This window comes from Neofelis nebulosa, chromosome 2 (assembly GCF_028018385.1).
Source record: "Neofelis nebulosa isolate mNeoNeb1 chromosome 2, mNeoNeb1.pri, whole genome shotgun sequence".
Taxonomy (NCBI): Eukaryota; Metazoa; Chordata; class Mammalia; order Carnivora; family Felidae; genus Neofelis; species Neofelis nebulosa.
Genome location: NC_080783.1, coordinates 174,685,996 through 174,700,851, shown reverse-complemented (window position 1 = coordinate 174,700,851; position 14,856 = coordinate 174,685,996). Strand labels below are relative to the sequence as shown.

Genomic DNA, 14,856 nt, shown 5'->3' with positions numbered 1-14,856 from the left:
AAAAAATAAAACTATAATAATTAGATTTTAAAAAAAGAAAAAAAAAACAGGAGAAAAAAACTATTGGCCACAGAAGCTTTATAATTAGGTTAAAAGCTTCCTTTGAAAGTAGAAACCAAGTCATTTCAAAAGGAAAAAAAAACCACCTCCAATTTTTTAATGTTTTCTAAAGATATCATACTTTTCTTTCCTCTAAAAGCATTTTTTTTTCTAATAGCCCATTCACTTCAGCCTCAAGTAGATACACATCACATGCACCATAATATTTTTTTAAGGTTTTAGACAATGTTACTGTCAGGCTTCCTGGCTTTATATGATTCAGAGGCCAATTCAATTACAGCAGCTGCTATGATATTTGCCTTTTCCTCCACACTCTCCATGTCAGACAAAATGAAATTCTGTAAGGTGAACAGTGTATGCTTGTGTACACTGGCCAACAACGACATTTCACTTCAGTGTTAAACACTCATATTTCCTAACTCGTGAGATGTGTAATATTAACGATTTATGCATTTACTTTGTCCAATTATAAATGCATAAGAGAGATTTACAGGAGTTCAACTCCCAGCTTCCTGAAAGTTTAAAGAATTCAAGATAAAATGAGATTAAAATGAATGCATTTATAGCCTGCTAGTAGCTATAAAAACTGAATGTGGTAAATTTGAACATCAAGATTTAAAAAACAGTTTAAAAATAAGGCTGACATTGAAAGCTCTAAGAAACATTAAAAAATAAATCTTATTCAAAATTATTATAATAATATAACCCCAAACAACAATAAGGCCATTGAAATGTTTTTCCTTTATATTCTATCATTCTCCACCTCTTCCCCCTAACCAAGAAAAGGATGGCAGAGAGTAAGATGGTGAGAGAAACAGAAAATAAAAAATTCAGTCTAAATGCTTTTGGTTATAAAATAAATCTTTCAGGTAAATTTCTACCCTGGGTTATCTTACAATTTCCCTTATTCACATCTATTCATCCATATTTTATAACAGTCTTTATAGGAAGAAAGTTAAATAACGTTATCTCTTTCAGGGACAACTTATGTTATACATAAATTTAAAATCTGAACAGTGTAAGCAGAATTTTAAAACTGTCATACCACTAAACATCAACAGGTTGATGTAACATCTGTTCTTCAATTTTTCACCCAAGTTGTTATGGTAACCAAAATACGTGGAGTATTTGTTTCCTAAATTTAACTGATTATTTCAAGTAAATAAAATTATAGCATATCATCTTATTAACTACAAGTATTATTAATACTATAACCCTATACTTATCCTTTTTAAATGCTAGTGAATTATATTTAATAGGCATTTCTACATGCTTTATACACATTAAAAGAATAGCAAGGGTATATATTTTTTCTAACTTGGGGGCATTTTCTTGATTTAAAAGCAAAACAACAAAACAACTAGTCTATTTTCTAAACAATATACTAAAGTACTTCAAAATTATACGATTTTAGTGCTTTGTGGGAGCTATAGGTCACATTCTTTCCAAACATAAGTCAATCCTATTACTTTCCTAGTCCCCTGCTCAAAATTTTCCACTGGTGGCCCATCTGTGAGCAAAATCCAAAGTCCTTACGTTGACTACAAACCCCACGTTCTCCCTTGCTTCCCCATCCAGCCACACTGGTTTCCCTGTAGTCTCTCGTATACACCAGGCTCACTCCTGCCCTAGGGCCTTGTACTTACTATTTCTTCTGCCTGGAAAGCTGTTGTCCTAGGAAGCCACATGGCTCATTCTTTCATTTATTTCAATTCTTCATTCAAATACCATCTTCTCAGTGAAACCTTCTCGGACTGGCCCCATTTCAAAGAGCTATTCCAACACCTCTACCACCTGTGCTCACACATTATCTATCTGCTATGGACTGAATTGTTCCCCCTCTCCCATATTCTTACATTGAACCCCTAACCTCTAATGTTATGACAGTATTTAGAGATGGGGTTTTGGGAGGTAATTAAGTTTAGATGAGGTCATGAGGGGGGAGCCCTCATGAAGGGATTAACATGCCCTTACAAGAAAAGAAAGAGACATCAACACGCTATCTCCCCCCACATAAGGACACAATGTTCTAGAAGGCAGCCATCTGCAAACCAAAAAGACCTTACCAGAAACTGAATCTGCAAGAAAATTATTGGATTTCTGGCCTTCAGAATTACGAAAAAATTAATTGCTGTTGCTTAAGCCAGAACCTTGATCTTGGTCTTCTAGCCCTCGGAACTGTGAAGAAATTAATTTCTGTTGCTTAAGCCACCCAATCTCTGGTTGTGGCAGCCCAAGCTAATACATTGTTCTTCTTGTATTTTCCTCATCAACAGTCATTACTAATATGAAATGTATCAGTAATTTATTCTATACATTATTAATTAATGCTATTTATTGTCTGTCTCCCTTTACTGCATAATAAGCTTCATTAGGGCAAGGTTTTTTGTCTATTATGTTCATAACATCTATGGTCTGACATAACATGTAATCAATAAATATTTGTTGAATGCACAAAATACAGATTTTAAAATAAATGTTGATATGCTATGGTAGAAAATAATACATTTCTTTGATGATATTCAAGGAATCAAATAAGAAATATATAATCTTTAATAAGCTAAATTTTTTTAGAAAATAAAAATTATCAAGATTTGGGTTCTCATAGAACCAAATCATCTTACTTTCCTGATTTTCCTGATCTTTTCTCCTCTTATAAATCTGATTTACCAGAAGCTCAATCTTTATCCTACTAATTAAATAGGGAAACTACCTTATACAGTTAACTCTGTCCAGCATCTTTTTCTCTGCTTACTTCCTAAGTGAACTCATCCATTCTGCTTCAACTATAACATTTTCAAGTAGCTCTGAAATCCTCATCTCTTGCCTAGATTTCTCTGTCCTATGGCGCGGTATTCCCAACTATCTTTGAGATGTGTATCACTTCAGGGTTACTGTCAGCAATGTCAAAGACAGAAGCTTTAGATAGAATATAACACTGCACTCACTTAAGTAAAAAACAAAACAAAACAAAAAAACAACAAAAAACAAAAAACCAACGACAACAAAAAGTAGTCTTTATTAGTAGTAGTCTATAGATTCACATAATTCTATATACTGCCTGAGAAACTGCTTTCTTTCATTACAGAAATTAGACTTACAATGTTAGGGAATTCCAATCTCTGAATTATGACTAAGTATTCTAATTAACAATATACTCTTGTACTATCAGTTTCACTTCAACCACTGAATTATTCCCAATATTGTAGTAGAGTTTTATTACTTTCAAATTGAATTTAATCACTTGGGGGGAAAATATAAGAAATTATATGAGGTTTTCAAATTAAGTTTCTAAACTAGGATAGTTTATTTTTAGAAGAAAAAAATCTCCCAGTGTTTTTCATCATTGGTTGCCAAATAACATTTGCTTCTCCAATCACTTTTCCTCATACTTACTAATCAATTCATTATTATTTTTTTTTTTTAATTTTTTTTCAACGTTTTTTATTTATTTTTGGGACAGAGAGAGACAGAGCATGAACGGGGGAGGGGCAGAGAGAGAGGGAGACACAGAATCGGAAACAGGCTCCAGGCTCCGAGCCATCAGCCCAGAGCCTGACGCGGGGCTCGAACTCACGGACCGCGAGATCGTGACCTGGCTGAAGTCGGACGCTTAACCGACTGCGCCACCCAGGCGCCCCAATTCATTATTATTTTAAAGACTTCTCTAATGCATATTTCTTACAGACTTTAGGACAGGCTTCGGATGAAAGTTGGCTAGAAGTCATTATTCACTTTACGCAAACCATATACTTTTAGAATTTCACTGAGCAAATGTGCAAAGGAAAGAAATTCTGAAAGAAAACCATGTGGTTATTATGACTTTAGAGATAGGCTAAACCTCCCAAGGTGGTACAAGGTCCCAGGTCTCGGGGAGGACCAAGAAGATTCTCAGAGCCAGTGACCTTCAGCACTCATAAATTACTAATGAAACACATACGATCCCAGTTCTATGTTGCCCTATTTTAAGATGAAGGATTATTATACATTATATCAAGTAAATTTCACTTATGTTTCTTTCTCAAAATTTTTTTCTTCAAATTAGGAGTATAAACGAAGTATATTTAGAAAGGTCTGACTATCCCCCAGTACTCGTGAAAGGTACAAAGTATGCCCAAACTGTCAACAAATTCTCTCATTATTCCTTTCAAGATATATCCAAAATCTCACCACTTCTCTTTCTCTATTCCACCTCCATAACGTCTTACTAGGATTATTGCAAGAGCCTACTAGTCTCTCTGATTCTGCCCTTGCCCCACTACAGTCCACTCTCCACACAGGAGCCCCAGTGATCACTGTAAAACACAGGAGTCAGGTCAACTCTGCTGAAAACCCTCTACTAGCTTTCCCCCATCACTTGACATAAAAGTCAAGTCCTTACAGTGATTTAGATGACCTTCCATGGTCTGTTCCCTTTAAGTTTCAAGCATTCTCCCACCTTTCCTTACTCCATTCAGCCCCAATGTCTTCCCTGCTATTCCATGAACACACCCAACATGCTCTCACTTTAGGTCCTGTGTACTTGCTGCTTCCACAGCTTAAAAGACTCCCTCCAAATATACATAAGATTGGCTCCCTGGCTTCTTTCCAGGTTCTATTCAGTGAGGCCCTTCTTAACACATGAACAGAGACTAGCAGACTTTCTCCACTGCCCAGCCCTATTACCTTTGACATGCTTTATATTTCCCATCGTGCTTATCACCACTTGACATACCACATGTATGTTTGTTTATTATTTGCATTACCTAAGTAAAATGCTAGCTCCAAGAAAGCAAAGCCTGTTTTGTTTTGTCCTTGCTCATTCCCAGCAATAGAACACAGAATAGGAGATTAGTAATGAGTATCAACAAATACTGACCACATAAATTAATGAATGAATCTTGGGATTGTTTCTTATCTTAAACTAGATGCAGGCTACTATTCCTTCAAATTGCATACCACTACATTTCAACTTTTCTTATGAGAGGTCATATTCCCTGTTGTATTAAGAATCAATTTGTACTTAGCATGAAAGTATCAAGAACCATATCTTACTTCTATTGTATCCCCTGTACCTACTAGCATCATTTCTTTCTTATAATATGTACTCAATATTTCTTAAGTTGAATTTGAAGTTATACTGAAAGATACTTTTATAATACACCTGGATCTGTTGTTATCCTTTAGCAAACAGCCCAATACCAATTCTTAAATTCTAAAGAATATTCCGCTTTTACAACCAACCAGCAAATTTAATGCAAGTGAAACAGAAAAGAGATGTAGCCTGGCTTAGAGATGTCTGACATGCATTCTGCATTGATGTGATAACTAAAGAACACATTTTGAATGATGTTAAGTCAAAAGATTTTCAGAAGATAGTAAAAACTACTTGAGGGAAAGCTGCTTCAACTTGATCCATTCAGGAGTTCTACCCAAAAACAAACAAAAAAACCAAAACACTACACAGCACATACTTTACTCTACCTTTATAAACAAATAAATAACTAAAAAGAAACTAATACAAAGAGATTTTTTTTCTAAGAAAACAAATTCTAGCATCAATATCAAGATAACCAACTGACCTGAAAATTTTGTACAACTCATTAATGGGTATTTTTAACAAGCTTTTTAACAAAGGTTAAATCACCAAGAAGATACTAAATTAGGATCAATATGTTGAAAACAAAATATGCCTTGAGTTTTAGACTTTAGCCAAATCAGTTAAGTTTAAAAGGTATGATGGTTAAAAAGGTTAAACCATCCACCAACAAGAAAAGTCAACCCTACTCCAATTTATTCCCCAAGACTTGTGGACAAACAGGATTTTACTTTTCAGTCAAGTCTTTTGAAAACTGATAACCCATGATTACAGTAATCAAAATAATTGATAGGCTAGACTAGAATTCTCTTTTTCTAAACATAAGAAGTAACAACATTAAAAATAAGTGATATAGTAAAAATAAAGTCTTGCCTTATACAGTCTTAGCTCACCTGAGGTATGAGTCTATCCAAGTACTCAGCTCGATTTCCATGAGAAGGGTGTGTGGATAACCATTCTGGCAACTTGGGATGACCCTGGAGGCTATCTGCAAATTCCATCTGCTGCCAAAACACTGAACTGGCTCTGACGTCCACACAAGCCTAGAACAAGAATTAATGACAGAAAAAAATGAACTTAGTTATGAGAACATTTTTAAAAATTTATCTTTATGTCATTACATTTTAAAGACATTTTCTACCATTATTTGCAAATGATATATCTGATCAAGGACTGGTATCCAAAATATAAAAACTCAACATCCAAAAAAACAAATAAACCAATTAAAAAAATGGGCAGAAGACATGAAGAGAGATTTTTCCAAAGAAGACATCCAGATAGCCAACAGAACATGAAAAGATGCCTATCGTCACTTATCATCAGGGAAATACAAGTCAAAACAACAATCACTTCACACCTGTCAGAATGGCTAAAATCAAAAACATATGAAACAACAGGTGTTGGTGAAGATGTGGAGAACAAGGAACACTGGTGCACTGTTAGTGGGACTGCAAACTGGTGTCACAGTGAGAAACAGTATGGAGACTCCTCAGAAAGTTACAAATAGAACTACTTTATGATCCAGCAATGCACCATTGGGTATTTACCCAAAAGATACAAGAGCATGAATTCGAAAGGATATTTGCACCCCTGTGTTTACAGCAGCATTATTTACAATAGCCAAAATATGGAAGCAGCTCATGTGTCCATCAATTGATGAATGGATAAAGAAGATGTGGCATATATATACAAAGAAACATTATTCAGTCATGAAAAAGAATGAAATATTGCAATTTGCAATTACATGGATGGAACTTGAAGACATAATGCTAAGTGTAGTAAGTCAGTCAGAGGAAGATGAATACCATATGATTTCACTCATATGTGGAATTTAAGAAACAAAATAGGGGCGCCTGGGTGGCTCAGTCAGTTAACTGTCCAACTCTTGATTTCAACTCAGGTCATGACCTCACAGTTTGTGGGTTCAAGCCCCAGGTCAAGCTCTGTGCTGACAGCGTGGAGCCTGCTTGGGATTCTCTCTCTGCCCGTCTCTCACTTGTGATCCCTCAAAATAAATAAACAAACACTGAAAAACAAACAAACAAACAAACAAGCAAAGGAAAAAACTTGACACAAAACAAGAAACCGATTCTTAATTATATAAGACACACTCATATTAGAGGGGAGAAAGTGGAGGGATGGGTTAAACAGGTGATGGGGATGAAGGAATGCACTTGTGATGAGCACCAGGTGTTGTATCAAAGTGTTGAATCACTGTATTATACACTTCAAACCAATATAACACTGTATGTAAACTGGAATTAAAAACTTAAAAAAAGCAAAAAAAAAGTAGCAAGAAACAAAGAAAAAGGCATAGGAATGAAAAAAAATTTTCTATCAGTATTTTAATAAAAGAATAATATACTCATTACTTTTTAAAAAGCTCATAAAATATAGTATTAGAGAAGCCCAGAAGAGAATGCCCACCCTCTCTCTCCATGTATAACATTGACAGTACACTCACTCCCAAAGATAACCCATTATTGTCAGTATGACATATATTAAGAACACATATTGAGGGCAAAAATCTTCCACACAAATTAGTATTTTGTTTTCATAAAAGAAAGGTTTTAAAATCTAATCCATCATGCCAAGATGGCAGAACAACATGGAAGATTTTTTGCGTCTCTACTCCATGAAATGCAGCCAGATCAACACTAAACCATCTTGCACACCTAGAAAACTGACCTGAGGATTAACACAACAATTTGCACAACCTGAACCACAGAACTAGGCAGGTACACAGCACGGAGAGGTGAACCAGAGGAGAGAGAAGCCACAGAGGGCAGGGAGCTGTTTTTACTTGCAGAGAGAGGACAGAGACGGGGGGGTGGGGGGGGGGTGGGGGGGAGAGTATGGGAAAAGCACCCCCTAGCAAAAGGAGCTGGAGAGAAAGTGGAAAAGTGGAAACAGCCACAGGGACTGAACAAAAAAGGGAGAAAGGAGAAAGTAGAGGGTTTAAATTCCATTAAGACTCTATATAAAGAGGGGGAGCACAGTCTGAAACTCTGCAGCTCGATACCTGGCAGTGTTCTGGTGGGAAGGATGAATCCCCAAGAGCAGAGACCAAGGTCCAAGGGGTCCATGGGACACATGGGGAGTGGCAGTTCCCCTGCTGGGGACATTTGGTAGAGGCTGTGCAGCCACCCCACAGGCAAAGGTACCAGCAGACCCCGAAGAACAACCACATTCACTGGTGTTGGAACAAGGATGTTAAAAGCGAAGCCTGAAGCCAGATGAGTGTTGTGATTTTCTATAAACCCTGAAACACTGCTGCTAAAAGATCATGCAAACATTTTCTGAGGCAGGCTGGCACCCAGGGGCAGTCTCTGGGCATCAGCAGCAGCACAGTCTTGCAAACATTCCTGGGGGCGGTCCACACCCAGCCATTGCTCAGCGAGACCCTCTGCCAGAGGATCTGAGTGGGTCAAAGCCACAGTCCCTCAGAAGTGAGGTGTTGGGAAACACAGCCACATCTGAGATAAAACTCAGGATGGAGGTGCTACCTGGCAGCCTGACAGCTTAGTCACAGACAGTGTAGAAGTGGGGAGGGGACACAAGCCAGAGACTAAGGAGGGGTGCTTGACTGCCAGTTGTGGAGAGCACAGAGTTCTGATACTAGAGACTGGGTAGCAGGGTGACACCATTTTCACCCTTCCCATGCATGCACATACATGCCTAAACACACCACAGCAATCCACCCCAGTAAGCTAAGCAGCACCATCTAGTGGAGAACTGAGCCATTACACTAAACCCCGCCCAACTGGGTCAACAGTGCTCTTGACAAACACAAGACTCTCAACCTGCTTAGTTTACAGACTATAAACTGCTTTGTAGCTTGACTTCTACGGGAAACCAGTTGTATCATTCTTAATTCTCTTTGCTGGTCCTTTTATTCAATTTTTTTCTCTTTTCTCATTTTTGAATACAGAAAGAAAGACTTTATTTTTATTTTCCATTATTATTAAAAAGATTTTTCTTTCATTTTTTTCTACTATATTTTTTACTTTTTCATAAATTTTTAAAATTCTATTTTACTTTCATCATTTCACTTTATTTTATTGTATTCATTGTTCAAATTTTCAAACGTTTTCCTTTTTCCTTTCTTTTTCTTTTGTCTTTGTTATCTTTTCTTATCTTTCCCTTTTTTCTCTAATCTGTTCAGCTTCTTTCAACAACCAGACCAAAAGACACTGAGGATCTAGCATCCTTTATTTGATTCCTTTGAACGTTTTTAATTTTTTAATTTTAAGGGTTTTTTTTCTTTTTTACTTTATTAATTCCTTTTTTTCCTTCAAAATGACAAAACAAAGGAATTTACCACAAAACAAAGAAAAGGAAGAAATGACAGCCAGGGACGTAATGAATACAGATACAAACAAGATGTCTGAACCAGAATTTAGAGTCACAATAATAAGAATACTAGCTAGGGTTGAGATAAGATTAGAATCCCTTTCTGAAGAGATAAAGGAAGTAAAGCTACTGAGGATGAAATAAAAAAGGCTATAAATGAGCTTCAATCTCAAACGGATACCACAGGGGCAAGGATGGATCAGGCAGAGCAGCAAATCAGCAATACAGAGGAAACTTACGGAGAAAAATGAGGCAGAAAAAAAGAGGGAGACTAAGGCAAAAGAGCATGATATAGAAATTAGAGAACTCAGTGACTCATGAAAAAGGATATCAGAATCATAGAGGTCCCAGAAAATGAGAAGAGGGGAAAAGGGGTAGAAAACTTATGTCAGCAAATCAAAGTGGATAACTTATCTAACCAGGGGAAAGACACAGATATCAAAATCCAGGAAGAAAAGAGGACTCCCAATAGATTCAACAAAAACCGACCATCAACAAGGCATATCATAATCAAATTCACAAAATACTGAGGCAAGGAAAGAATCATGAAAGTAGCAAGGGGAAAAAAGTCCTTAACCTACAAGGGAAGACAGATCAGGTTTGCAGCAGACCTATCCACAGAAACTTGGCAGGCCAGAAAGGAGTGGCAGGATATATTCAATGTGCTGAATTGGAAAAATATTCAGCCAAGAATTCTTTATCCAGCAAGGCTGTCATTCAAAATAGAAGGAGAGATGAAAAGTTTCCTAGACAAACAAAAATTAAAGGAGTTTGTGACCACTAAACCAGCCCTGCAAGAAATTTTAAGGGGGGGGCTCTCTGAGGGGAGAAAAGATGGAAAAAACAAAAACAAAAACAACAAAACAAAACAAAAAAACCACAGTCCAAAAGCAAAACAGATTAGAAAAGACCAGAGAACACCACCAGAAACTCCAACTCTATAGGCAACATAATGGCAATAAATTCATACCTTTCAGTACTCACTCTAAACGTCAATGGACTAAATGCTCCAATCAAAAGACAAAGGGTAACAGAATGGATAAGAAAACAAGTTCCATCTATACGCTGTTTACAAGACACCCACTTTAGACTTAAAGGCAACTTCAGATTGAAAGTAAGGGGGTGGAGAACCATCTATCATGCTAATGGTCAACAAAAGAAAACCGTAGTACTCACACTTGTATCAGAAATCTAGATTTTAAAATAAAGACTGTAACAAGAAATGAAAAAGGGCATTATATCATAATTAAGGGGTCTATCCGCCAAGAAGACCCAACAATTGTAAACATTTATGCTCCAAATGTGGTGGCACCCAAATATATAAATCAATTAATCACAAACATAAATAAATCCGTTGATAATAATACCATAATAGTAGGGGACTTCAATACCCCACTTACAGAAATGGACAGATCATCTAAACAAAAAGTCAACAAGAAAACAATGGCTTTGAATGACACACAGGACCGGATGCACGTAACAGATATATTCAGAACATTTCATCCTAAAGCAGCAGAATACACATTCTTCTGCAGTGCACATGGAATATTCTCCAGAAGAGATCACATACTAGGACACAAATCAGCCCTCAACAAGTACAAAAAGATTGTGATCATACCGTGCATATTTTCAGACCACAATGCTATGAAACATGAAATCAACCAGAAGAAAAAATTTGGAAAGATAACAAATATTTGGAGACTAAAGACCATCCTACTAAAAAATGAATGGGCTAAACAAAAAGTTAAAGAGGAAATTAAAAAGTACACGGAAGCCAATGAAAATGATAACACCACAGCCAAAAAAAAAAAAAAAACCCACCACAAATCAAAACAACAACAACAACAACAAAAAACATAACAGATCAATGAAACCAAGAGCTGGTTCTTTGAAAGAATTAAAAACACTGATAAACCCCTAGCCAGTGTGATCAAAAAAGAAAAAAGGACACAAATAAATACAATCAAGAATGAAAGAGGAGAGATCACAACAAACACAGCAGAAATACAAACAATAAGAATATATTATGAACAATTAGACATCAATAAAATGGGCAATCTGGAAGAAATGGACAAATTCCTAGAAACATATTAACTACCAAAACTGAAACAGGAGGAAATAGATAATTTGGACAGACCCATAACCAGTAATGAAATCAAATTAGTAATCAAAAATCTCCCAAAAAACAAGAGTCCAGGGCCAGATGGCTTTCCAAGGGAATGCTACCAAACATTTAAAGAAGAGTTATCACCTATTCTCTTGAAGGTTTTCCAAAAAATAGAAATGGAAGGGAAACTTCCAAACTCTTTCTGTGAAGCCAGCATTACCTGGATTCCAAAAACAAAGACCCCACTAAAAAGGAGAACTACAAATGAATTTCTCTGATGAACATGGACGCAAAAATCCTCAACAAGACACTAGCCAACCATATCTAACAATACATTACAAGAATTATTCACCACAACTAAGTGGGATTTATACTTGGGATGCAGGACTGGTTCAATATCTGCAAAACAATCAATGTGATACATCACATCGATTAAAGAAAGGACAAGAACCACAGGATCCTCTCAATAGATGCAGAGAAAGCATGTGACAAAATACAGCCTCCTTTCTTGATAAAAACACTCAAGAAAGTAGGGATAGAAGGAGCATACCTCAAGATCATAAAAGCCATATATGTAAGACCCAATGCTAATACCATCCTCAATGGGGAAAAACTGAGAGCTTTCCCCCTAAGGTCAGGAACAAGATAGGGATGTCTACTCTTGATTGTTATCCAACACAGTATTGGAAGTCTTAGCCTCAGCAATCAGACAACACAAAGGAATAAAAGGCATCCAAATCAGCCAGGAGGAAGTCAAACTTTCACTCTTCACAGATGACATGATACTCTATATGGAAAACCCAAAAGATTCCACCAAAAAACTGTTAGAACTGATCCATGAATTCAGCAAATTCGCAGGATATAAAATCAATGCACAGAAGTCGGTTACATTCCTATGCACCAATAATAAAGTCATAGAAAGAGAAATCAAGGAGCCAATCCCATTTACAATTGCACCAAAAATCATAAAATACCTAGGAATAAACCTAACCAAAGAGGTGAGAAATCTATATACTGAAAACTATAGAAAGCTTATGAAAGAAATTGAAGACGCCAAAAAAAAAAATATTCCATGCTCCTAGATAGGAAGAACAAATACTGTTAAAATGTCAACATTACCCAAAGCAATCTACATATTCAATGCAATACCTATCAAAATAACACCAGCATTCTTCACAGAGCTAAAACAAAAGACCCTGAATAGCCAAAGCAATCTTGAATAAGAAAAACCAAGCTGGTGGCATCACAATCCCAGACGTCAAGATGTATTACAAAGCTGTAATCATCAAGAAAGTATGGTACTGGCACAAAAACAGACACTCAGATCAATGGAACAGAATAGAGAACCCAGAAGTGGACCCACAAACGTATGGCCAACTAATCTTTGACAAAGCAGGAAAGAATATCCAATGGAATAAAGACAGTCTCTTCAGCAAGTGGTGCTGGGAAAACTGGATAGCGACATGCAGAAAAATGAACCTGGACCACTTTCTTACACCATACACAAAAATAAACTCAAAATGGATGAAAGACCTAAACACAAGACAAGAAGCCATCAAAATCCTAGAGGGGAAAGCAGGAAAAACCTCTTTGACCTTGGCCACAGCAACTCTTTACTCAACGTGTCTCCAGAGGCAAGGGAAACCAAAGCAAAAATGAATTATTGGGACCTCATCAAAATTAAAAGCTTCTGCACAGTGAAGGAAACAATCAGCAAAATTAAAAGGCAACTGATGGAATGGGAGAAGATATCTGCAAATGACCTATCAGATAAAGGGTTAGTATCCAAAATCTATAAAGCACTTATCAACCTCAACACCCAAAAACTAACCCAGTGAAGAAATGGGCAAAAGACATGAATAGACACTTCTCCAAAGAAGACATCCAGATGGCCGACCGACACATGAAAAAATGCTCAACATCACTCATCATCAGGGAAATACAAATCAAAACCACATTGAGATACCACCCCACACCTGTAAGAATGGTAACATTAACAACTCAGGCAACGACAGATGTTGGTGAGGATGGGGAGAAAGAGGATCTCTTTTGCACTGCTGGTGGGAATGCAAACTGGTGCGGCTACTCTGGAAAAAAGTATGGAGGTTCCTCAAAAAACTAAAAATAGAACTACCTTACAACCCAGATATTGCACTCCTAGATATTTATCCAAGGGATACAGGTGTGTTGTTTCGAAGGGGGCACATGCACCCCAATGTTTATAGCAGCGCTATCGACAATAGCCAAAGTATGGAAAAAGTCCACATGTCCAACGACAGATGAATCAATAAAGATCTATGTATGTATGTATATGTACACATATGTATATGTATGTATATATATATGTATGTATGTATATGTATACATATGTATATGTATGTATATATGTACATACAATATAATATTACTCGGCAATCAAAAAGAATGAAATCTTGCCATTTGCAACTACGTGGATGTATCTCGAGTGTATTATGCTAAGCGAAATTAGAGAAAGACAAATATCATATGACTTCACTCCTATAGGACTTTAAAATACAAAACAGATAAACATAAGGGAAGGGAAGCAAAAATAATATAAAAACAGGGAGGGAGACAAAACATAAGGGACTCTTAAATATAGAGAACAAAGAGAATTGCTGGAGGAGTTGAGGGAGGGGCTATGGGCTAAGGCTTAAGGAATGTACTCTTGAAATCATTGTTGCACCATGGGCTAACTAACTTGGATGTAAATTATAAAAAATAATAAATTATTAGATAAAAAACAAAAGAAAATAACAAGAATATGTTAATGCATATACAATATACAAATATGTAAACTGCGAAATCAATAACATAAGGTGTGGTGGGGGGAGGAAAAGTAAAAGCATAGGGTTTTTGTATGTAACTCTTATCAGCTTAAACTAGACTATTTTAACTATAAAACATTTTATGTAAGTCCCACGTTAACCACAGAGTACCTATATAAGATACACAAAAGAAAAGGACAGGAATCAAAGAATATCAATACAAATATCAGCAAACCACAGTGACAAAAGGAGTAAAGAACTATTAAGACAAAGAGAAAACAATTAAAATAGCAATAGTAAGTTCTTTCCCTATCAGTAATAACTTTAAATGTAAATGCATGAAACTCCTCACTCAAAAAATAATGTCTGAGAGAATTAAAAAATAGATCTAACCAAATGCAGTCTACCAGAGACTCATTTAAGATATAAGGACACAATGGAGATTCCTCAAAAAACTAAAAATAGAACTACCT

General features: G+C 36.3%; 1 protein-coding gene across 4 annotated transcripts in view; it reads right to left on the bottom strand.

Moving 5' to 3' along the window:
* Positions 1–14,856, bottom strand: part of OMA1 (OMA1 zinc metallopeptidase) — an 83,005-nt gene that overhangs the window by 14,613 nt on the left and 53,536 nt on the right. For all 4 annotated transcript variants that reach the window (XM_058717242.1, XM_058717239.1, XM_058717241.1 and 1 more), the window contains exon 8: positions 6,031–6,180. In XM_058717242.1, coding sequence (XP_058573225.1) covers positions 6,031–6,180 — 150 coding nt within the window. The remainder of the gene's footprint in view (positions 1–6,030; positions 6,181–14,856) is intronic.